We start from the raw sequence: 25341 nt of genomic DNA on the forward strand, positions 1-25341 counted from the left end.
ACCTCCCTCCCTCCCCTGCTCTATGCACACAACACTAAGAAAATGACTGTCAAGTTGTTATTGTGTTGCAGGGACATCTTTTGAAGTTATCCATTCACTGCTTCACATTCCTCTTCCAAATAAAATACAATGCTTTCAAATCACAGAATTCAAACCTTGTCTGAGCGCACAGTTCAAAAAGGTGATCGCGCCCAAAAAGGATCTCAGGTTTTAGGGAAGAGTCCCTCTTTCTTCCTATGCTAGTTATCTGGTGGGGACTTTTAAAATTTACATGTGTGATCTAATTAGGTTTTATATTCAGAAAAGCCAGAAACTCCTTAACATCTCAAACGTTTTAGGAAACAATGATCGAGAACGTGTGTGTGTGTGTGTGTGTGTGTGTGTGTGTGTGTGAGAGAGAGAGAGAGAGAGAAAGAGAGAGAGAGAGAGAGCGTTCACAAGCAGGGGGAGCGGCAGGCAGAGAGAGAAGCAGGTTGAGAACGTGTGTGTGTGTGTGTGTGTGTGTGTGTATGTGTGTGTGTGTCAGAGAGAGAGCGAGCTCACAAGCAGGGGGAGCGGCAGGCAGAGAGAGAAGCAGGTTCCCCGCTGAGCAGGGAGCCCGATGTGAGGCTCGATCCCAGGACCCTGGGATCACGACCCGAGCCGAAGGCAGACACTTAACCTATTGAGCCACCCAGGAATCCCAGTTGAACATTCTATAAGAGACAAGAGCACCATACATATTTTTGGTTTCAGTGAAGCCTTATAATCTTAGTTATAATCTCTCTACCCCTCAGAGTGGGCCTTATTATCATAGAGGAATGGGATTATCAAAAACAATGCCTGAGTCCCCCACGCTTATCTAGAAGGGTGTTTTGGGAGATGCCAAAAGAAATTCTCTGTTAATATGCAAGACACTGGGTTTTGTTTTGTTCTTAACCAAATCCTAAAATTTCCTCCTCCCGACTCCCTTCCATCTGGCCTTCTCTACAATGTAGGCTGTCCAGATCAAAATGGAAGGACAGTAGAGGAGAATTTTCAGTCAGCATGTGGAGGGCACAAGAGGAACAATCTCTACTGCTAATCAATTACAGCCAGAAAGCCCTAGACAGTTCTATCACTGCAGCCACCATGGCTACAGACTGGAGGGAAAAATGACCCAGTTGAGTCCCATCATCTTTCAACTGCAGCCCAAGAATAAAAAAGGCAGAAGTGAGAAGGATGCACAGAAAGCCTCTGAAAAAAATTACAGACCAGCAATCACTTGAGAGGTTGTAAGAAATGCAGACACTCCAATTCCACCCAGGACCTACTGAATCATAATCTGCATTACAATAAGATCCTTGAGTGATGGGTATGCACAATAAAGTTATTAATTCCCAGTCTCTTTATCCCCACCTTAACTGCCTGGCTCAGAAACATGTTCTCCAGCAAATTCAGCTTAAACGGTTTCCTCAAAGAGGCCAACCCCCAGACTGGGTCAGATGGCCTTGCTACATGTGCTCTCTGACTACTCTGTACTTTTTCCCACGGAATACATCACAGCACTAAATAGAAGAGCTGTTTAGTACTGGTCTTCCTCTCAAAGCTACAAGATCTATGAGGACAAGGACCAGGTATACCCTAGTCATCCTCATAGCCCCAGAGCCCAGAACGAGACCAGAGACAAAGGAAGCATTAAGTATTTTTTTAATAAATGAGTGGCCCTACTGTGTATAAAGCACAGTGCCAGACTCTGGAGAGAGGGGCCAAGAACAATCAAGATATGGTCCTTGTCCTTAAACAGCTCCTAGCTTAGTGGATTTTTGCTGAAGCTAACAAGAGCCAGGATCTCAAGAGCATGTGCCACACTCACAGCTGTTTTCCTATTTCTCTGCCAAGTGACAACAGGTAGCCCAAAGGCCTGCCACCTACCCCCTTGGCACGACCCACAGGCAAGCATGTCCTCACCTAGTCCTCCTCCCTTCATCCAGGATTCTCCACTCCCAGAGTTCAGTACCTGGTCCGGCCTTCTCTCTGCCCTCTCTAACGCAGCCTCAACTATCTTCAGCATCGTTCCATTCCTCCCTAGGAAGTTTGTGTTATTTCTGGGAACATTTTCTTCAGCCCCCTTCCCTCAGCAGTCCTCTTATTACGAGATGTTGAATTTCCCTTGTTACCTCCTTCAAGAACGTCTTAGCTAACTCATTTCTAACCACTCAATTGATTATTTCCTGTGAGCTGTCAAGTCTACTCTATTCAACAGAAACCACTCAAATCTATATCCCAGACCACACGGGAGAACCTCCCAATTAAGTGTTCAATATTCAATTGTCTTCCCACTTCCCTCAGTCACTTCCTATATCCCCCAAAGGGACACTAAGCAAATGCGATAATTTCTTCTATGATTATATTCTCCATAATTCTTACATTTATTCTTATTTAACAGACAAGAATGTCTCGGTAGGTTTATACCCCAAGCCTGTATTCCAATACCAAGGTAACAAAAATATATTTGAATGCCTTAACTGGAAGTAACAAAAGTAATGTTACTTCCTTTTTATCTTCAGAGAAATGTAAGTGGATAGGCAAAGAACACACTGTGACAGAGAGGGAAGTGCTCAGAGAGGGCACAAGCAAGCTTGGGCTACCACTGAGCCAGCGCACAACGGTCTCTGACAGGCTCATAATCCAACAACCCCCAACCAGATCCCAGGTGGGCCCAATGCAGCCACTAGAAACATCCAATTGTAGGCTCTAGGGTTCTTCTAAGCGCTGTACATGCACAAAGTACTACAGATGTGTTCCTGTGCCAGCCATGAGCAGGGTCCACAATTCTAAGGGCCATGCCTTCTGAATGTTTTCCACATCCCAACCTGTAATAGTGATTAACCAAATAATGATGAACTGGAGCCCTAGTCCAAAGATTTGGTTGGGGACTACCAGAAATTTTAAAGCACTGAAAGCACTTTAAAAAGTCAACTGATTTGTACCTTTTCTTAAACACTTCAAAATACACACTTCTAGACTATCTAGCCTCAGCCTGTCTTACGGGTTTCAAATAAATGATGCAGGTGTTCTGTTCACATACATTTCATCTACATGCCCACTGTTTCAGACTACTTCATGTGGTCATATGAAAGGAGGCTTGAAGAGGAGATGCCTCTTAAACTTCTGTGTCCGCCCCGCAGGTAGAGGATGAAGCTCCCCAAACACAAAGGCTTCTTCTTTCTTCTCTTAAGGAAACCCAAAAAAAAGTTCCTGATGACAAAAAAGGCCATCAGGCCATCCCACCATCCCTCCTCCCTACAGGAACTAATGGGGGTGAAGCAGGGGCTGCTGAGGCAGGGTAGAGAAGCCTGGGACTGCATTCCGGGAGCTACTCAGTTATTGGGTCAGTCCAGTCCCCACCCCCCACTTGGACTCCTTCCGCCTCAGCACCCTCAATGCTCAGAGGAAGGAGGGAAGTGCCCCCTTGCTTCCTGGTCCAGGGAGGCAGCGGCCAGAGGGCAGCTATTACCCGACTAGCCCGCACGGCTGTAGCTGCCATCTCGGACTTCTCAGAGCACTGCGGGCATAGTGGCCCAGAGTACAACAGGTCACATCACAGTCCAATAATTAGGAGGGGAAGGAGGGCTGATACCAGATACAGCTAAATGAAAGCACACCAGAGACCCTGAAAGACCTGAGAGAAATGAAGATTATTGCCTTTGGTTTGCTGCCATAAAGTCCTATTCATTTTTTCTTAGAACTTAGAGTAAAAGGGATGCTAGCTTATAGAGCATAATACTCAGTACTATTCAGAGTGAATCAACTCTAAAGAATATCTAACATATTTATTTTGGTTTATATGCAGGCCTAACTGTAGAACTTAAGGATGTAATTCAATTTCTAGGCTACCCATGAAAAGCATTAATTTTGCCATTTTATTTTCCAGATTTGTTTGGAAACTTTTCCTATTTGAAACATTAATGCTCAATTTTAGATGTCAAAATAAAGTACAAATCACAAATCTACCATAAACATTTCAGAGTCCTTTATTGCTAAATTAATGTACCATCCCAGGATTCTTCTTACCATTAAAATCCTAGGAAAACTATCATGGGGGAATAAAAATTGAAGTCTCCAATCATCTAACACAGCTGGAGAACACAAGACAAGTGGTCATCCTTCCCCACTACCTGCTGGTGCCCCAGTCTCACTCCTCCGTCCACCACCACCATGCACAGATTTGCATACCTCCTCAAGAAGCTAAAGAGAAGGCTATCTGGCCTATCTGGAATTCCCCTGTGTTATCTTAACTGCAGGTACTGCCCAGAAGAGACTGCTCCTCCATTTTATTAAAAACATCCAGGGGCGCCTGGGTGGCTCAGTCCGTTAAGCGTCTGCCTTTGGCCCAGGTCGTCATCCTGGGGTCCTGGGATTGAGCCCTGCATCGGGTTCCCTGATCAGTGGGGAGTCTGCTTCTCCTTCCCTCTGCTCTTCCCCTTCCCCCCGTGTGTTCCTTCTCTCTCAAATAAATAAAATCTTAAAAAATAAATAAAATAAAAACATCCATAATATTCTACATAGCCTATGCTAACCAAAAAGTCCAGCTCTGATTCCCCTCTCCTTTGGGGGGGGGGGTGGTGCGCAGAGGGAGCGCACTCTCTGATGAATAACAAAATAAATACATTTCTTTAAAATAAAGCATAGAATTCAAATCCAGGTTTATGGACAGCTCAGACTCACAGAGCATCTTTACTCTTTGCACTGTGCCATCAACCAGTTTCAAAAACCAATTTTCTAAGTTCTTCAGATAATCTAAGTCCTGAGCTTCTTATTCTCCCTACACTGGCTTTCAGCTTCTCCTGTTGATAATCAAAGAAACACATTTTCTTTGACACAAGAGTGTGAGAGGTACTTTCATTAAGAGCACTGATAACAGGAACACTTAAGAGTTAAATGGAAACCAAGCGTTCCAGCTAGCCGCCCTACACTGCCTCACTATGTAACAGAGAGCTAGTCCTCCAGAGCTGGAATCACGATGACTAACACTGGGGCAGGGCAGGCTTACCCAGGAGCTGGGCCTGTGCCCCACAGAGAGCCTGCAGGAGGTCTCAAGAGATTCTAAAGCTCTCACAAGAGAAGAGTTTAACAAGATAACTCTGCTTTTAAGTAACAGAGGCAGCCTCCTGGCCTCTGGGCTGTGAAAGGGCTCACCTGCCAAGAGTAATAACACAAGCAATTACTGCACACAGAATAATAGATCTCAGCAGGATTCCAGGACCCAGGCACTCCAGAGTCTCCCTTCTGCACAGAGGGAAGGAAAGGGAAGTAGGGAAAAAATGCACCACTTTTCATGAAGACCTGGGAGAGTACTGTTAGATAAGCAGATAAATTACACTTGGCATAACAACACACTGTTTTGGGTTGCTGCCAAAAATAAAAATGCCCCTGGTATTAAAGGCTATAAAACAATGGATTTTCCCTCTCCTGGAACAGAATTCATAGTTTAAAAGTTCACTAACCTCCCATTCCAAAGACTGGAAACAAAAACTTAGAAACCTCACCTCGTTCCTTTCTCTACTACAAACTTCCAGCAACGCTTAGTCACTTTAGGCAAGTTGCCTTAACCCTGCACATTGCATCCAGATTGCTCACAGCTGCTTCCAAGACTATCTGGTATTCCCACCTGTACTTACCCATTTCTCCTGACTTTTAGCTCATCCATTTTCTCTCTGACTCTGTCAAGACCTGTCACTTTCACCACCTCCCCAGAAAAGATTTTTAAAACAAACGGATCTGAAAATATCACATCTGATTTTCCAACCCATCCATTCTCCAAGAAAACCATCAGTATTTAAATTCACAAGTTCCCCTTTCCATCACAAAACAAAGCTACCTGCTTCTATTTAATAGCAACATTTTAATAAGACTGACAACTAAAATTTCGTCAGCCCAAAGCTTTACCCAGAACCAAGTACATAGCCTAGGGTCTCAAGCCTAGGCCGCCTTCCATTAAAGGCTTTCTTAGCCATGAGACCCTCCTTTTAGGCCATCCCAGTTGCTAGATTTACAGAAACATCTCCCTTCGGTTTATATTGGTCTCTGTGAACTTTGTCACCCCACTCTCTCCCAGATTTGACTGTTTTTACCAAGTAAACAACCATTTTATCCCTGGAATCAGGACAGTTTGAAGTGAAAAGGGGTGTTACTGATAATTATGCCAAGACAACAGGTGAGAACAGCAACAGCCCAAGGGGGACTGGGCTGTAAATTGCCCTGTTCTTGCAAAGGTGCCAAGGCCAGGTAAAGAGCTGTTACTTGCCAAGAACTAATTTATGTCCTTCCATGGGAGACTGAGGTTTTAAGGAACTGGCATAGAGAACCAAAAAAAAAAGCAAATTTGGATTACTTAGTCTCCCTGGAGGATAAGGAAATAGAAAATGTTTTAGGGGCACCTAGGTCGGTTGAGCGTTTGACTCTTGGTTTCCACTCAGGTCATGATCTCAGGGCCATGAGATCGATCCCTGAGTCCAGCTCCAGATTCAGCGTGGAGTCGGCTTGAGATTCTCCCCCTCTCCCTCTGCCCCTCCCCCCCACTCAAACGCACACTCTCTAAAATAAGTAAAATCTTTTTTTTTAAGATTTTATTTATTTGACAGAGAGAGATGCAGCGAGAGAGGGAACACAAGCAGGCGGAGTGGGAGAGAGAGAAGCAGGCTTCCCACGGAGCAGGGAGCCTGGTGCGGGGCTCGATCCCAGGACCCTGGGATCATGACCTGAGCCGAAGGCAGACGCTTAACCACTGAGCAACCCAGGCGCCTGAAAATAAATAAAGTCTTTAAAAAAAAATGTTTTAGGGGCACCTGGGTGGCTCAGTTGGTTAAATGTCTGCCTTTGGCTCAGGTCATGACCCCGGGGTCTTGGGATTGAGCCCCACATCGGGCTCCCTGCTCAGGGGAGAGTCTGCTTCTACCTCTCCCCTCGCTCTCGCTCAAATAAATAAAGTCTTTAAAAAAATGTTTTACATTGTAGTGAAAAAATTGTTCTAAATGTATCACCATATCAACTTCAAGTTTTGACATGGATTTGGGCAGGGGTGGAGTTGACGCAAGCAGTGATAAGGGTACTGGAGGAGGGGAGGAAATGCAGGATGGTCCTATATCAGAAGCTAGAAGGTTGCTGGAAGGATGGGGGCAGGGAAGCAAAGGGAGTTAGAACTTTTCTCCCTTGAGTTCCTCCTAACTAGTCACCCCTGTGCCACTGAACAACAGCTAGTACTCACACACACACCTGAAGTCTTCCACACATGACCTCAATTTGTTTAATCTTTCCTAATATTTCAATAGCTAATACCCTGAAGTTCAGAGGAGTTACACATTTGCCAGGTGCACACATTTCTGCTGTGCCAGGGGTTCCCAGACTTTTAAATTTCATAGACATGTAAGATTCCCCTGCCCCCCCCAAATTAGGGACTAACCGGTTATCTATTTATTTTTGCCAAGGATATTAAAACAACTGTCATCACATTATTTATAAAATAAAGGATATTTTAGCAAAAGAAAAAGTATTAAGAACATTATCTCGAAACTAAAGCCAGTCCTTTAAATCAAACAACTTTTTTTTTTTTTTTTAAGATTTTATTTATTTATTTGACAGAGAGAGACACAGTGAGAGAGGGAACACAAGCAGGGGGAGTGGGAGAGGGAGAAGCAGGCTTCCTGCGGAGCAGGGAGCCCGACGCGGGGCTCAATCCCAGGACCCCGGGATCATGACCTGAGCCGAAGGCAGACGCTTAACGACTGAGCCACCCAGGCGCCCCTAAATCAAACAACTTTAACATCACAAGACCTGCCAGGTCTCTTTCTTTATTCCTCTCATTTTGCTCAGCCAGTTCCGTTTTCATCCCCATCTGACTTGAGGATTATTGATACGGAAACTGCTGGACTAAGACCAGCTAATGGTCACTGAATGCCACATGCGCTGGACACTGTGCTAAACATTTTCCACGCGTTCTCATTTAATCAGCCACAACCCTATTAGGAGAGTGCTGTTATTACACCCATTTACAGGCAAAGCTGGAACTTGAAGGGGTAAAATTACCTGCCCGTGGTTATATGGCTAGTAGTCAGTGAAGCTAATGACCTGAACCACAGACACTCCAGAAATCAGTTCAGTTCTGCCTCAAGACACAAGTTATGTCTGCTTCCCAATGTGTGGGCTTGTTTAAAAACAAACAAAAAAAACTGCTTTAAGGGATAAATGAACCCTGTATATATCAGCATTTAATATTTACACATGCATAAGAACTGTCCCCGTTCCCAGTCTCCTTCAATGATTCCTATTAAATGAAGAAGAAAGTTCCAGTTTGGTGGCAGGAAGCCTTTGGCACATCTTCATCACTTGTTAAACTTTCTTCAGAGCCCTCCACAAGACACAAGACCTAGCTAGAATTTAATAACATTTTTTTTCATTGTGCATCTTTTAAGGTACTTTCTAGTTATGGCAAGTAACACAGGTTTTCCATTTCCAACAGTAAAATTAAGTTTGCTTTATTTTTTTTAAGATTTTATTTATTTATTTGAGAGAGAGAGAGAGAGAGAGAAAAGCAGACTCCCCACTGAGCAAGAAGCCCGATTGAGGGGGGGCTCAATCTCAGGACCCGGAGATCACAACGTGAGCCATAATGCAGACGCTTAACCAACAGAGCCACCCAGGATATCCAAATTAAGTTTGCTTTAAAAATAATATTTCAGGGGTGCCTAGTCACGACGATTTCTTAAAAAGTTGCAGGACACATATATTATGACCCCATTTTTATTTCTTAAAGAAAAGAGGGAGGATGTATATTTCTGCATAAAAAGTTTGGAAACACATTTCCTTAGGGGAATGAGAATGAATGTTAAAAAACTGAGGGATAAGGCCAGAGGGAGAGAGATTTTTGTATTTAATTTTATATACTTCTATGCTATTTGAAATCTTACGAGCAGGTATTAAGTCCAAAACTTAAATACTGGTAATTATTAAATTATCAATGCTGGTTGGCATTCACCTGAACTTTCTGAAGGAATTCAGGGATGAACTAGAAAACTGTTGGTCAATATGAGGAAAAGCCACCAAGGGAACCGCAGATGTGACCTTTAATCATAAGGACTTTGAAGACTTGAGAATTGTAAGAAAATTTTATTTCCATATTAGACAAACTAGTGGAATAAAAAGTAAAGACGAAGACCATCAAAGAGGTCATTCAGGGTTTTACTGATATGGTTAAGAATGGGGCTTATAAACAAGAAAACAGGACAGAAACAAACCAGAAGGCCCAAGTGTATGGCTCCCAAGGATTACAAAAGTAGAAAGTGAGCAGCACAGAATCTTCATGTTTGTAGATGACACTAAAGACTTCCATAGTAATAATGTGCCAAGTTATTGGCGCCAAATTATAGGAAGATCTTGGGAATCTATACAAATAGAAGGAAAAGTGGCAGATGAGTGTTAAAATGAGCATATGGCCTAAATCAGGCATGTAAAACAACAACTTCTCAGCTATCAGTTATGACCCAAGAATAGGATCTCAGATCACTGTAAATGGACCCCTGAGAACATCAGCCCAATACTGAGCTACAGATTAAAAGCAGTGCAAAGTGTCCTGAGAGCCATCAAGATAAGCACTAAAAAGAAAGAGACTAGTATCCTCCCCTCATAAAATTCTGATGCACCCACCCCAACACTCCTTTTGTCATTTGTGTCCTGCCCTTTCAACTACATATAAAAAAGGAGTTAAACAAGATCAGTGGGTCTCAAATGCCAGTCCCTGAATTGATCCAAAAATGACTCTTTCGGAAATCACCTAGGAGAGGCTTTTTTAAAAATACAGGTTCCCAGGACACACTCACAGAGATTCTAATTCAGTGCCTCTGAAAGGCCTTCCAGGTGGTCCTGAAGCAACAATCTGGGCTGTTTCTCTCTAAATCTATTCCCACAAAGGATTTAAGAAACCTTACAATAAAAAATAAACTCAAAAGAAACCATGTGAGGAACTACGATGAATAGATTATGATGGTTCCTATACTTGTACATTAAATGAAGTGGAAAAGATCTGCAAAGGACAATTAGGATGACCTAAAGGAAGAAGCTCCAGCCTTGAAGTGTGAAAAGCAAGAGCTCAGAACCCTACCAAGCCCCCCCAGATTCCTCCAAGTAAGAGCAGGACCAGAGTAAATGCTCCCCATGAGCTACAGGTTCCCGGAGTGCCCTCCTCATCCCCACCCTTCTCAAGTCAAGACCTGTTGCCCTAGGAGAATGTCAGGGTGTTCTGAAGCAGAGGTGAGACGGTAAATAAAACCCACTGCTGGCATGTTCCTCTGGGTCCCAAACGAGCATCCACTAGTCTATCCTGATACCACTACTGAGGCCAGAAACCCCCTGGCTCATTTCTATCCACCACCTCTAATCCACTCCGCTACTCAGTCATTTAGTCTAATTCAAATTCTAACTCCCTCATCTTCTATACTACAAAAACCACATTTCATATTTCATCTACTGTCTCAAAAAAAAAACAAAAAACAAAAAACAAGCAATGGGAACAGAAAACATGTTTCATTGCAGGATAAGCAGCAATTCAAAGTGAAGCCTACCATACGGTAGATTTCTCAGTTTTGATTCATCATGCCTAAATGACATGCAATATAAGGTTTCTTACACAATCACAGCCTTTTGGGACTGTTAGAAGTTTAGAGACTGAGCTTACCACTTCATTTAAGAAAGAAAGAGTCTGAGAGGTGAAATATCTTACCCTACATCACCCATGTGGAGAACAGCACCATCTGGGCTAGAACTGTATCCCCCGAATCTTAGGTCAATCAATCTCTCTTCTCTGCCAGGCTGCTTCCCAAAGACAATGTTAATAAATTAGGTTTATTAACTTTAGGCACAGATTCTCCCATCTTTTCAATTCCTCCTCTTACACAGGAGGTTGATGTTACAAGACCATCGCAAGAAGACTTCCCATATAGAACCTAAAGCACCTCAAAATGTGTTAGGGCATAAAGGGAGAAGAATGGTGCCTTAAATCACGCATCCTAAGCATATAAAGAGAAGATGTGCCAAGCCCAGTTTATATCATACATCTCAAAAATGACATCCGAAAACGTCACCTAATTTTCATCAGATTTTTACCTCTAAGTTGTTTTACTTCCTAATTTTAAAAAAATGCCAACTGAAACCACTGTTTTTTTTCCTAAACATTAGAGCTAGATGAGAAAAACATGAGTTTATCATATTGAGTCTCACTGAAATTAAGTGAAGTCCCACAGCACTCCGTCTGCATCAGATGCTCACAGCCTGTGATTCTGCATCAGTTTCTATTGTAAAAACAAAAAGCATATGTCAGTCTCCCGAGAGAGGAATTAGCAACAGAACCTGGGGCTCTCTACATTTCCCAACAAGACAAAAAGGAAAAACTACATAAGCCCCTAAGAGTTGAATCCCTTTACTTCATGCCCTGTCCCGGAAACGGCAAAGAATTTCCTACAATATTTAGCTATGTTATTTCTTGAAGAAATGAAATAAAATAAATCCAAAGACCAGATTCCAAAGGAGATCTCCTGCACCCCCTGCTAGAACCACACCTGTCAGCTGGACAGCTAGTCCACGCTGATAAGTGAGTACACAACAGGCCTTAGAACCTTCACTCATTTCCCAAATGTCACACTCCAAGTAAACGGAGGCACAGACTCCACCAAATCATCTGCCCACTTATTACCAGCACTGATCACCACCCAGGCTCAGGAGTCTCCCGTCACATTAATAAGCCACACTAGGCATGAGCTAGTTCCTTCCTGGCCATTGCTTTGAGCTCTGGAGCATGCTACTTTGCTTTCCACCCTCACTGTCACTAAAGCTTGCTAGGTTAAAAGTGCTGCCAGAAGCCAGAGCAGCAGAACATTCAACGTAGTAATAAAATGCTAACAGAAGTATAAACAACGACAAATTCTACATGCTATTTGACTCTCATTGAGCCTGCTCCTGGCATTTATCTTTTCAGCTAAGTACCCTCCACTGAAAGGTGGTGACCTTAGGAATACACAGGACTGGCTGACAGGAAGTCAAAAAACCGTAGTCTTGGCCCCGTACGAAACATGTATATGACCAAGAGCAAGTATTTTTTTATCAGTTTCTCACTGTTTACAATGAGTTAATGTAGCTATCGATCTCACCAGGGTACCAGGACAGCAACCACCTCTACTGCCTTTCTGTCTTCTATCACCCTAAAACACAGATTAATAGCTCAGGTTAAATCCATATCATTTATGCGGAACACTGACCTTGAAGGAATTAAAGAGCTACTATAAAAACACTGAAGATAAACATGAGCGGGGACCCTACAGCTTTTGCACTTGCTGTTCCCTTTACCAAGAATATACTTCCCCTATGGCTGGTTGTTAGCTGTCCATCAGATCTCAGCACAAATGCTGAGAGAAGCCTTTCCTAAACACCTCATCTATGGGAGCCACCCCTTCCCTTGCTCCCAACCACTCTGTCCCATTCCCCAGAAATCATTATCTTATAATATCATGCTTATTTCTTGTTTACTTTTTTATTGTCTGTCTCCTCCATAAACCGTAAGGGCAGGAATCTGATCTACTTTTTACCATTGTTTCTCCAATATCCACATAAAGCTTGACACAGCAGATGATCAATAAAGTTTATTCAAGAAAGAAAGGAAGTATGATTGCTCACCACTCTGTATCATTAGTGTATGGCAGCGGCCAGCTGGATGCTTTCTTTTCATGCAGAAAAAAAAATGACAGAAAACATTTAAGATACAGTAGAAACTTAGTGCTCCTTTACTTACAATCTTGAGTGAAAGCTACCATGCTCACCTGCTGAGAAGTGGGCAATTTTAAGACTACAGGGAAAAGCCTTCCATCCTATTCTACCTAGTTCTTTGCGAATGGCTCTACTAAAATACTGTTATTCAGCTACCTTGTCTGTGAGTAGTAGAATAAGAGTATTTTAAGTAGGTTAGGAAAGATGTTTTTTTCTTTCAGTCTGCATGAGCTAAGTACATGTAGGAAGGAGCAGATCAATGGACTACTACTCTTTGTCCCCACTACACTCTGGAAAGACACATACTTCTTAGTTCAGAAACCTAAGAAACAGTTAGCTATAATAACCTAAATTACAGGTAGCATTTCCTACAAGCTGCACACTGGAGAAATTTCCACTAAGCTACTCACTAGGAAGTCTATATCCCACTTTAGAACAACCTGGCAGCACAATTCCTGTTGAAGGAGGAAACTGTGGCCATCTCCTCCTTTTGATGCCCCTCTGCGTTAGTCACCCAGTGAGAATCATGGTTCTTAGCCTAAAACCAAAGACTGACAGAGGGATTCCTTTCTCCTTTAGGCAATTAAGTGGGGCAGGATGAAATGAACGGAGATTTCGCATTATCCTCCCTTTGGCCTTTCACACCATAAGCAGGGTAAGATAACGCGCTTCCACAGCTGCTTCTGATAAGCACAAAAGATTCCAGAACTGTGGAAGACTCATTCGGCTGTCCTGAAAGCAACCCGGGTGGCTCCTGCTTGAAAAGACACGCAAACACACCGAGTTAGAATGGGACAGAGTGAAAAGACATACAAAAGGGCTCTATCCCCACAACACAAAGTAAATCAGGTGTGTAAGACCGGAGAAAACAGCCATCTCTAAGTAGCTGCTAAGTGGAGTGACCAAATTTTACACTAAGTACCCCAAGACTTCTCCCAATCTCATCTATTTATCATGTGCCGATAATAATCTGTTGCAGCTAAAGAAAGTCTAGCAAATTATTTAAAAAAAAAAATCCAGAGTTAGAATCCTTCAGGGTTTTGAGAAAATAGTATCTGATTTGACAGGGACATTTACTTTTCCAGGTTATATTTTGTCTGCCCACACACTTGCCAGTCTCATCCCAACTCAGGAAATATAAATCCACCTTCAGTTTTTCCATCATCCTCACTGCCTTTTCAGTAACAGAACAGCTCCAAAATGCTTGTGTCAACTTACTGCCCACTTCCTCCTTAAACACATTCCAGAACCAACTCTGTTTCTGTCTCTCTGCTCCCACTCTCAAAAGCAGACACAGCCTCTACCTTCACCATCATTTTTTAAAACTGGTCAAATGGAAAGATTTTTTACAACTTGATTTCTGAGTACTTTCTTCTTTAACCTTAAAAAAAAAGAAAAAAGTAACAGGACTTACTCGGATTAGAAGGCAGAGACCAGAAGAAACTTGCACCTTCCATGACTCTATCTCATTTTTGCCCCCCCAAAAAGAGGAAAGACTATTCTTCTTTACTGCAGCAAAGCTCATCCCTATACCGTTTCAGACCTGCAGCTCAGCCTGAGTCCAGACAAATATGGAGGGCTCCCTTGAAAAGCGCACCTCTGGTTAGTCAGTATTCCAGGCTCTACCCCTCTCCCAAAAGGCAGTAACCATGTTCCAATTCTCCAAACTATTTCCTTCTCACTGTCCTGTCACAGAGCTCCATTTTCCTTCGTAGTTCTTAACAAAGCAGTTCCTAGTACCACTGGAAATGATTACTCTCCAGGAAAATACAACTTTGCGTAGCAGAAGAGCGTCACACAGAGCAATTTGCCAGTGGTCGATTTTTCATTCCAGACAAGGCTTCTACTCCTGGCACAAATCTGCCTGTCGCCCTGCAGTTCACCTGGCTTCCCTCCCCTAACCCCTACCTGCAACTCACCCACCCATCCCTGCAGTTTGGTCACAGAAAAGAAGAGACTACTCACTGGCTGAATTTTCTTTTTTTTTCTTCTTTGTAAGATTTTATTAATTTATTTGAGAGAGTGAGAGAGAGAGACAGAGCACAAGCTGGGGGAGAGGCAGAGGGAGAGAGAGAGGCAGGCTCCCTGCCGAGCAGTGAGCTGATCCCAGGACCCCAGGATCATGACCTGTGCCAAAGGCAGATGCTTAACTGACTGAGCCACCCAGGAGCCCCACCAAGGGCTGAATTTTAAAAGTTTCCTCCCAGATTCAAATGTGTCTTCTACACCACACTCCTATGCACATAATGACCATAAGCACTAAATGAAGTCACTCACCACAATAACAGCTCGAGGATAAGACAAGGAGTAACATCTAATCTTTCCTCAACTTGATTACAGTCAGCTTCACTTTCCTGCAATTTTGTGGTCATGCATCACTGGCCCCACCCTCCACATTATAAAATCATGCCCTGGAGGCAGAAGCAGCATAGCATGATGTCGAACAGCACTTGCTATGGCAGCCAGTCCTGGGTTCAAGTCCCAGCTCTGCCTCTTATTGCCAGTAAAAGTGCCTGTCCTTGGGTGAACTATTCTTTCTAAACCTCAGATCACACATCTGTAAACTGTAACCAACAATGCTATCTACTTGTTAGGTGGCATAAATGAAATAATACAAACAGAATACTCAGCACAAGACACGACCCTTAATAAATAAATGATTGTTGATATTCAGTATCCATGGGGGTAAACTGTGGGCATGGTCACCTCATAGAATCCAGATGCCCTGGAAGCCTCTAGCATTGATAGAAGCAAAAATATATTCAGCCTCATTCCACTCCTACCCCACAAATAAGAGGGACCTTTAAGAAAAATTCAAGCCTTAGTGAAGGAAAAAATTCAGAAAGATCCACTCAATCCTGCCAATTCCACCACCAGACTGCCAAGCGATGGTGTGTTCTTATGGTGAAGGGAAAGATCAGTGCAAATGAAAAAACTAATCTAAAAGGAGCTACTCATGGGACAGATCAAAATTCGAAGAGGCAAAAATATGTGGACCTTGGAAATTCCCTTCTCATTCAGCTTCTAATAAATTGACCTTCCATTTACACATGAAGGAGAAAAGCAATACTGAAAACCCTGGGAATCTCAGCTGGTGGCAGAATTTTACCTAAGAAATGAATACATGAGAATAAGGCTGGAGAAAAAAAATCTCAAAAATTTACACACACACACACACACACACAAACTAAAGAACATTTTAACCCTGACAATAAGCCAAGAAAACAATGTTTTTTAAACTTTCTGCAACTGCAAAAAACTGTGGAACTTTGAGAGAAAATGTCATAAAGGGTATTTGCTGTTCCAGAAGGAAGTCAGTACTGAAGTCTGAAATGTCTGAAAGTCTATTAGTCTGCAGTCATCACAACTGGAAAATCTGTTAACAAACAAGAAACGTCAAGTTCCAAGATTTGGGAGGGTTGGGGGGAGAACAGAGGTGACAAGTGATAAAGAGAATTTATACTACAAAATTATCATGGAGCCGGAGAGTAAATTTTTTAAAAATTAGTCTTGCAGGGTTTTAAATTCAAAATTCAAGAATGTAGGGAGTGAAGGGATATAAAATCAGGCAGAATCTAGTCTTAGGGCCGTGGACTGGGAATCCGAACACTTGAGCCCCGGTCCTGGCTCCGATCCAAGCCACCACGTGATGACCTTAGGCAAGTCACTGCCCTCTTCGAACCACTCTCCTTATGTGTAAGGGGTGAGGGAAAAATAACGATCGCTAAAATTCCTACTGGACTAGCATTTAAGGGTCAAAAGGAGAGGGAGAACAAATACTAAGAGCTTTCGGGACTACACACTTGACAGAAGAGGTGGAGAGAAAAAGACGGCATATGAGGGCCAAAGAGCGAGAAAACTTGGGAGTAAGTAAGTGAGCGTCAGTGGAAACTGAAAAGCTTCAAGATGGCCAAATGCTCTTAGTTTCAGGGAAGAGCGGATGTCAGGATCTCGAAGAGCTGCACACTGCTCAGCAGATGTCAAAATGGACAGAAGAACGGGGCGATGGGAGGGCAGCTATCAACTTATTACCCCCGTTAATCAATCAAGTAACCGATCTGTCCAGGTAAACAGCAGATCTGAGTGCCGCGACCACGGAAATCACCGTGACCCTTGATGCCAGGGTGTCCGGGAAGCAAAGTACCAAGGGGATTTCGTGTCGGGTTCCGTCTAGGAAGGGAATTCCGAGAATGGGTGAAAAGTAAGGAAAGGGACAGAGGAAAGGGGCTCTGGGAGACCATGCAGACTCGCGGAAGGGGAAGAGGAGCCGGCGCCAAAACCCGCCCGGAGGCGGGCGATGGGGTCAGTGTCTCGGGCCCCGCTCTCACCATCTTGACGATGCCCCGCTGCACGGTGGGGACCGCGGGTCCCCCGGAGGTGCCGCCGCTCTGCGCGGAGGAGGCCATGTGTAGAGATGGCACGGCAGCAAGTAAGGCAGTGGGCCGGCTTGGAGGTGTCAATGTGGGTATCGGTGTTGGTGGGAGGCCGCCGCGGCAGAGAGCTGGCAAGCGACGGGTTTCGGGCAATGGACGGCACGGACTCGCCGGGCGCTCACAAGAGCAGCAACCGGACTGGGAGCGAAAGAGGAGACGCGTTCTCCGCCGCCGCCGCCACACGTTCTACTCGCCGCGCAAGCGTGCCAGAGCGCCACCGCCCTCCGGCCAATTAGCGCCCAGAGCCCGCCGGACCTCAAACCAATAGGCACCCTGGTCGCGGAACCCCGCCCTTTAGTCCCTAAACGCGAGGCAAGCTCCAGGAAGCGCTGAAAGAGCTGATTTGCGGTGACGGGCTAAGTATGGGGCGGGACTTCCGGGGCAGCCGTAGTAGGTAGTGTCGGGAGGTGTAGTGGGAAGGAAAGGACACGTCAGCATCTGGCCGCGGGGCGCGGGGGGCCATGGGAGCCCCGGGGGTGGGGCCAGCCTCGCCCTCCGGCCTGGCCCCGCCTATTGCGCCCCGCCCCGCGGGCCACCGGGGAGCCCACGTGGACTTGCCGCGTTCCTGGAGGGCGCAGCCGGATTGGGGAGTGCGGACTGGGGAATCCGGAGCCATGGAGGGAAAGACCTGAAAGGGTCTCGTACCGGCTGCACACCTAATTCCGACATTTTACCTCAGCTAAAAATGTGGGGAGAACCTGGAAAAGTCTGAGCATCGTGAAATCTACGGATGTTGGCGCTGACAGGCAACGCGGCCTGGCGCCTTCCCTGTATTCGGGAGTGTGTCTCGTTCGTGTTTGTGTCGCCGGTATCTCGCACTTGTAAGGGTCTCGATTAATGTTCGTTGGTGGGAGAAATAAATGTCTCTTAGGGGGTGATGTGCCGTGTGCACGCGGGAGAATGACCCTCGTTTTCGGGCTCTTCCTAGTTTCGCTAATGAAGTTAGGGAAAGCCTTGGTACAAACTCTTCCCTGGGCCTGGAGGAGAGAGTCCCTAGACCTCTTGTGATGAGCTACGCCGCCCCCAACCGCCTCATCCCATCCCTTTACCTGGACCTAGTCTCTTTTGAATAAAGAGATTGGGGGAGGGGTACAGAGCGAGGGCATACAAATGTTTAAATGAATGTTTAGAGACAGCTAGTATTTGTCCTGTGCCCACTATGTGGAGCCAAGGACCTTTCCTTTAAGCCACTTAATCTTCAAATGTGGCTCCACACTGAGGACACCACTTACCCTGTAGCTCTTTTGAGAAGAGGTTGTCTATGCTTCCACATTTCACATATCCCAGGGTCAAGTTTTGGGGGTCAGCATCGTCCTAGATCCTTAGTGCTGCCCCTTGCATCCCATTAATTTGCCAACCTCTTAAAAAAAACAACTTTGGGAAGGCTCATTCCACCTGATTTATACCACTATCTCATTAAAGTTGTTGTCTTCTCTGCCTCAACGGCCACCTTGTCATTGGTTGAAATCAACATATGGTGCATACTTCCGCACCCAGTGACCCTGAATGACTTAAACATTTATGAACCTGACTTGTCCAATACCCTGGCGTCTCAGCTCCTTGACCTCATCTTCAAGGAACTTGACCCCTGTGCCAATTTAGCCACCCTCTTCGGTAGGGATGAAGTATGGCAGCTGTTCCATGGCTGAAATTGTGAACCCCAGACCCCCCATTATCTGATCATAATTACTGCCCTCTCTCCCTTCTCACTCAGTAACTTCTCTTATACCTTGTATTAGTTATCTATTGCTGCATAACAATTTACCCCAAAACTTAAGTATTAAGCAATGAGCATTTATTATCTCACCATTTTTGTCAGGAATCTGCATGGCTTAGCTGAGTGCCTTTACCTCAAGGTCTCTCACAAGGCTGCCATCAAGGCGTCAGTGGCAGTTGTGGTGTCATGAAGGTCTGTTACCTGATGGGGAGGATCTGCTTCCAAGCTCACTCATGTCATCATTGGCAGGATTCAGTTCCCCAAGAGCTTTGGACTGAAGGCCTCAGTTCCTTGCTGGTGGGTCTCTGCATGGGGCAACTCACATGGTAGATGGTTTCTATCAGAGCAGACAAATGAGAGAGCAAGAGAGGACAAGCAAACCAGTCTTTCTGAACCTAATCTCAGAAGTAACATCCCATCACTTTGGCCATATGCTATTATTCATTAGAAAAGTCTCTCGGTCGGGCCCACCCTCAAGGGGAGAGGATTGCACAAGGGCACGAATACCAGGAGGCAGGATCACTGGCGATCATCTTAGGGGCTGCCAATCACACACTATTCTTTAGCTTTACATAGAATTCAAAGTCCCTGAATCTCTCTGTAATCAATTCCCTTCTGCTTTCTCCTGAATCCTTGGTTAGACTGTCATTTTTGCCCCCTCTTCTCAGTATCCTCATCTCTAATCCCTGTTTTCTTCCATCGGGCCTACCTGTCAAAATTCCAATTCTAGATCTCTCTGCCTTCTCCAAACCTACCACTTAGCTAGAGAAAACACTCCTCATCTGTGCAGGTTGGTGGCCCGGTGAATTCATGGGCCCTCACACATTGCCTGGAGTTCTTCTGTTTCCTCAGCCACTTTGGCCAGTAGGTGTGGTTGTTGTTGTTTAATTAACTTTATTTTTTTAGAGCGGTTTTAGGCTCAAAGCAATATTGAGGGGAAGGTACAGAGATTTCCCATATAGTCCCTGCCCATACACATGCATAGCCTCCCCCATTATCAACACCCCTCACCAGAGCGGTGCACTTTCTACAGTTGATGAACCTACATTGACACATAATCATCACCCAAAGTCCATAATTTACATTAGGGTTCACTCTTGATGTTGTACATTCTGGGTTTGAACAAATGTATAATGACATGTATCCACCATTTTGGCATCAGACAGAGTAGTTTCACTGCCCTAAAAATCAGTGACTCTGTGGGGAGAGGGAGGATGCAAAAATATGTATATTAAAAATAAAGTAAAATAAAAATCAGGCTATTTTAAACCTCTTTTCCTTTTAACTCCAATTCCACTGGCTCCCACACTCTCAAATAGTGGTAGGCCTTCTACTTGGGAGAGATAATAAAAGCCATCAAGAACGCCCTTCATTTCCCACCACCAAATCTGAAAACTTACCTTCCTTCTCATTCCTCGTCTTCTCCCTTGTTACAAAGAAAAACCATCCTCCTACTGCTTAGGCTAACCCCTCCATCTATGTTCTGGATCTACCCCCTCCACCTTGTCAAGGACTTTTTTTTTTTTTTTAATTTAAGTAATCTCCACACCCAATGCGGGCCTTGAACTCACAACCCCAGGATCAAGAGTCGCAAGCTTCACTGACTGAGCCAGTCAGATGCCCCAAGGACTCTATTCATAGATAATTCCCTCTCCTGTTTTTATAGCTTCTCGGTTTATCCTGGATTCTTCTTATTAGCATTTAAATATTCTCAAATTTCTTGCATAGTGAAAATAAATAAATCTTTCCTTTATTCCACATCCCTCTTTTAGTAGCTCTCCTCCTCCCCTCACAGGCAAACACTCTTGGTGAAATTTTTTATGTTTGTTGCCTTGCACATCCTCACCCTGCAATCAGCCATCAGCACACTGCACTCTATTGCTCTTATCAATTTACCGAAACTGTTCTCTCCAAGGTTAATATTGACCTCCTCATCACTACATTCAGTGGACACTTTTCACACCTCACTTTGCTGAGCCTCTATAAAGCTTGACAATATTTGCTCCTTGAAATGCCTTTTTCCTTCCCATATTCCTTCTATTCTTCCCATCTATCTAGCTGCTCCTCCTTATCTCCATTGTGAATGACTCTTCTTTTGCTTGCACTTAATATGGATGTTCCTCTGGGTTCTTCTCAAAGCATCTTCCTTTCTAATTTGAAACATTCTTCCTAAGACATCTTAGCCACTCCCCTGGCTGTATGCTAAGGATTCCCAAATATAGGTATATAACTCCTGTTGAAATCTCTCTCTTGGGCTCCAAATTCTATGTTCAACAATACTCTGGATATATGCCCATGGCTGTCACCTTGGGAATTCAAACTGAACATGTCTCACAAGGAACTCAATTATCTTTCCTCCCAAACCCACTCTTCCCTAGTATGTGTCACAGCCCAAATAATGACACCAAAATTTACCCAGTTGCAAGCCAGAAATCTGGAGATCATCAGTGACTCCACCTCTTATTCATTCCCCACTTCTTAGTCAACCTCTAAAATCTGTTAGATCCACAGGGGCATAATCAATCCCACATGCCCTGGGAACAGACCACCTGGGTTCACATCCCAACACTGTATGCCTTGAGCAAGTTATATAGTATCTCTATTTGATGGATGTCTCTTCTGTAAAATAAAGATGATAATAGGATCTACCTCCTAGGGTTGTTCTGGGCTTGAGGGTTATATGAATTAGTATATGCTAAACACATAGAAGACTGTCTGGATCATCTATGTGTTAAATATTTTATGATTATTATTAAAAATCTCCTATTGCTTAAACTTGGCATATTTTTACTTGGACTGCTGCACAGGTTTATAATAGAGCTCCCTGACACCAGTCTTCCTTACCTACATCCATTCATTCTTCCTACTGCAGCCAAAGTGACATTTTTTTTTTAAGATTTATTTTTTTATTTGAGAGAGAGAGAGCGCACATGCACAAGGCCAAGGGAGGGAGAGGGAGAGCAGCAGAATCCCTGCTGAGCACGGAGCCCAATGCAGGCTTGATACAGAGCTTGATTCAGGGCTTGATCCCACAACCCTGAGATCACAACCCAAGCTGAAATCAAGAGTCCGATGCTTAACCAAATGAGCCACCCAGGGCCCCCAAAGTGACATTTCTAATGCCACTTTCTCTTCTCCTCAATTCCCTCCTGTGATTTCTTCACACCAGATCTCCTCTCACAGTTCTACTCTTTAAACAGCCATACAGGCCAAGTGAACTTGGTTTTGGTCTCTCTAGGAAACACTCCTTTGCCTTCAGGCCTTTTCCGCATACTTTTGTGTCTGCCCCGATCACTCTTTCCACCCCTCTGTCCTCCTCCCCACCCCCACTCACTTCACACGGCTACCCCCTCCCCATCCTTCAATTTCCCACTTAGAAATCACAGTGCCTCCCCTGAAAGGCATTGAGAAGAATGACAGGTTCAGTTCTCTTTCCTCCTATTTTTGGTCTATCAAAGCACTTATCAGATTGGAACATAATTGTCTCTTTGCCCTCTAAAATGTCATCAGACTCACTCTGACTTATTTACAGTGGAATTCCCAGCCCAATGTCTGGCACGGATAGCTGGTCAGTCAATATTTGTTAATAAATGAATGAGAGAAAAATATTATCATACACATTTTACCTATAAGGAGCTAGAAACTCATGTAGGATGTTTGTTGAAGATCACAGAGCTAATAAGTGGCAGAGAAAAGATTTGACACCAGTTCTTGTGACTCTAAAGCTCATGATCAATTTGCTTTTATAGGAAGGAAAGAAACTTTGGTCCTCCTTAGAAGTAGACACTGGTCACTTCTGTGCCCAGGCAGCATCAGACCAGAGGGGGTGAACTGAGCATTGAGCAGGTGTAGAGGTAAGAAAGCCTCACCTCCTCTCAAGAAAGTTAATACAGGAGCATTTGCTGGTTTGGAAACACAGTGGAGATTGCATCTCTGGTTTCTCTCAGTGGAATATAATAAGAACTCTAGCTCCTGTTCCGAATTGTGCACCCCAATCCCTTGCTTGGAGCTAGGCCTGGATGTACCTAAGCTGTCTCTCTCAGTTATAGAGCAGCCACTTGGAGAAGGATCAAAATTCAGATGCATGTGGATGGGGTAAAAAGCCAGAGTACAAATTTCTTTCCCTCCAGGAGCCCTCACTCCCACCTCCCCACAGAAACCACACCTGCTGTAAGATGTCTCTAGGTGGTCCTGTCCTCAGACAGGGGTCAGGCGTTTTATATCAAGGGTGCCCTGAATATATTTTATTTTTTAAAGGATCTGTGTTTGTGAATTTTATGTATACTGGCAAGATTTTGAAAATGTATTTAATTTTGTAATGTTTACCAATGATTTATTTACAAGCTATTTACTCAGATAAGTGGAGCTGCTTACAAAAAAGAGAGAGAAAGAGAGAGAGACTTTGAAGTCCTTAAAGGTGACTCCTTCTGTGTGGTGGAGAACACACACACACACACACACACACACACACACACACAGACTAGAGATGGACAAGATTCATTTAAACAAACAAAACACCTTGCTTCTTTTTTTTTTTTTAAAGATTTTATTTATTTATTTGAGAGAGAGAGAATGAGAGAGAGAGAACACCTGAGAGGGGATAGGGTCAGAGGACGAAGCAGACTCCCTGCCGAGCAGGAAGCCTGATGCGGGACTCGATCCAGGGACTCCAGGATCATGACCTGAGCCGAAGGCAGTCGCTTAACCAACTGAGCCACCCAGACGCCCAAAACACCTTGCTTCTTATACTCCTTTGGGAGCAAATTTTTTTTTATTTTTAAGATTATTTATTTATTTGAGAGAGAGAGAGCATGAGTTGGGGGAGGAGCAGAGGGAAAGGGAGAAGCAGACTCCCCACTGAGCAGGGAGCCTGATGAGGGGCTCGATCCCAGGACCCTGGGATCATGACCTGAGCCGAAGGCAGACCCTTAACTGACTGAGCCACCCAGGTGCCCCGAGAGCAAAAATTTAAAAAAATATTTTGTTTATTTATTTGGGAGAGCAAGAGAGAGTGAGAGAGAGCACAACCTGGGGGGAGGGGTGCGGGTGCTTGCAGAGGGGCAGAGGGAGAGGGAGAAGCAGATTCCCCACTGATCAGGGAACACTACCTGGGGCTCGATCCCTGGACCCCAAGATCATGACCTGAGCAGAAGGCAGATGCTTAACCAACTGAGCCACCCAGGCGCCCCACTTTGAGAGCAAATTTAAGAAATACATCCGTGGTAGTAATAATAACCAAAATATATTGATCACTAAACATATACACTAAATAGACTTTGTGCTAAATGCTTTTCTCTGCATTACATGATTTAATCCGTAGCCCAGCCCTATGAAATGGATATAATCAATCTCTTTCCACAAAGGACAGTAATGCTTTGAAAAGGCAGGCAACTTTAGGTCAATAGCTAATAAGGGATGGTGTCAAAATTTTAACCCAGAACTTTCTGACTGTAGTCTGCTCTTAAGTATTTGACTAGCCTGCTTCTAAGGTGGCCAGACATGCCCTCCTCACTCTAGACCTGCACTTGTAGGATCTAGATGCTGGACAAAGGAAGAGTTTTCAACTCTCTAGTAAGCTTCCTTTAGGGAGAAAACTCACCATTAGAGTAACTGCTGCCTCCATTCTTCCTGACCCACCTCCAACTTCAACCCATCCTCCACACTGTTAACCTGGTGTTCTTTCTAAAATGCAGATCTCAGTCACATAGAATCCCTCCTCAACCACGCCGCCGCTCCCTTTCTGTTTCAGGATAGTTTCAACTCCACCTAGTAGTGCATGAGGCCTTTACCATCTGGCCCTGACCTACTTTTCCTCCTTCCCTTCCTTTTCTCCTCCTCCTCCTTCTTTTCTGAGTTGGTTGTGGATGGAATTGTGTCTCCCCCAGACTCCTGTGTTGAAGCCCAAACCCCCAGTGTGACTGTATTTGGAGACAGGGCCTTTGTGGAAGAAATTAAGGTTAAATGAGGTCATAAGGTAAGACCCTGAACCTCATAGGATTGGTGTCCTTAAAGAAGAGGAAGAGACCAGATCTCTTTCTCTCTTTGCCCCTGCAGATGCACAGAGGAAAGGCCACATGAGGACACAGCAAGAAGATGACCGTCTGCAAGCCAGCAAGAGAGTTCTCACCAGAACAACCCTGACACCTTGATCTTGGACTTCCAGCCTCCAGAGTGCTGAGACACATTTCTGTTTTTAAGCCAGCCACTGTGTTGTCCACACTGACTAATACAAGGTTTCACTGTACATTTACTTAAAAGAAAAGCCTCACAAACCTAAGTTGTCCAGATCAGGCCTGGTCAGAAGATCTTTCTGTGATGATGGACTCCTCTGTGTATGCTCTGCCCAACACAATAGCCACCAGCCACACGTGGCCAATGAGCACTTGAAATTTGGCTAGTGCCACTGAGGGACTGAATTTT

At 44.4% G+C, this 25341-nt stretch overlaps 1 protein-coding gene across 1 annotated transcript in view; it reads right to left on the bottom strand.

Moving 5' to 3' along the window:
- Positions 1–17414, bottom strand: part of SND1 (staphylococcal nuclease and tudor domain containing 1) — a 409526-nt gene extending 392112 nt beyond the window's left edge. Inside the window, exon 1 of the mRNA XM_032401299.1 lies at positions 17100–17414. Coding sequence (XP_032257190.1) covers positions 17100–17177 — 78 coding nt within the window. The 5' untranslated portion in view covers positions 17178–17414. The remainder of the gene's footprint in view (positions 1–17099) is intronic.
- Positions 17415–25341: the final 7927 nt, after the last annotated feature.

The sequence above is a fragment of the Phoca vitulina genome, unplaced genomic scaffold (assembly GCF_004348235.1).
Source record: "Phoca vitulina isolate PV1807 unplaced genomic scaffold, GSC_HSeal_1.0 scaffold4, whole genome shotgun sequence".
Taxonomy (NCBI): domain Eukaryota; kingdom Metazoa; phylum Chordata; class Mammalia; order Carnivora; family Phocidae; genus Phoca; species Phoca vitulina.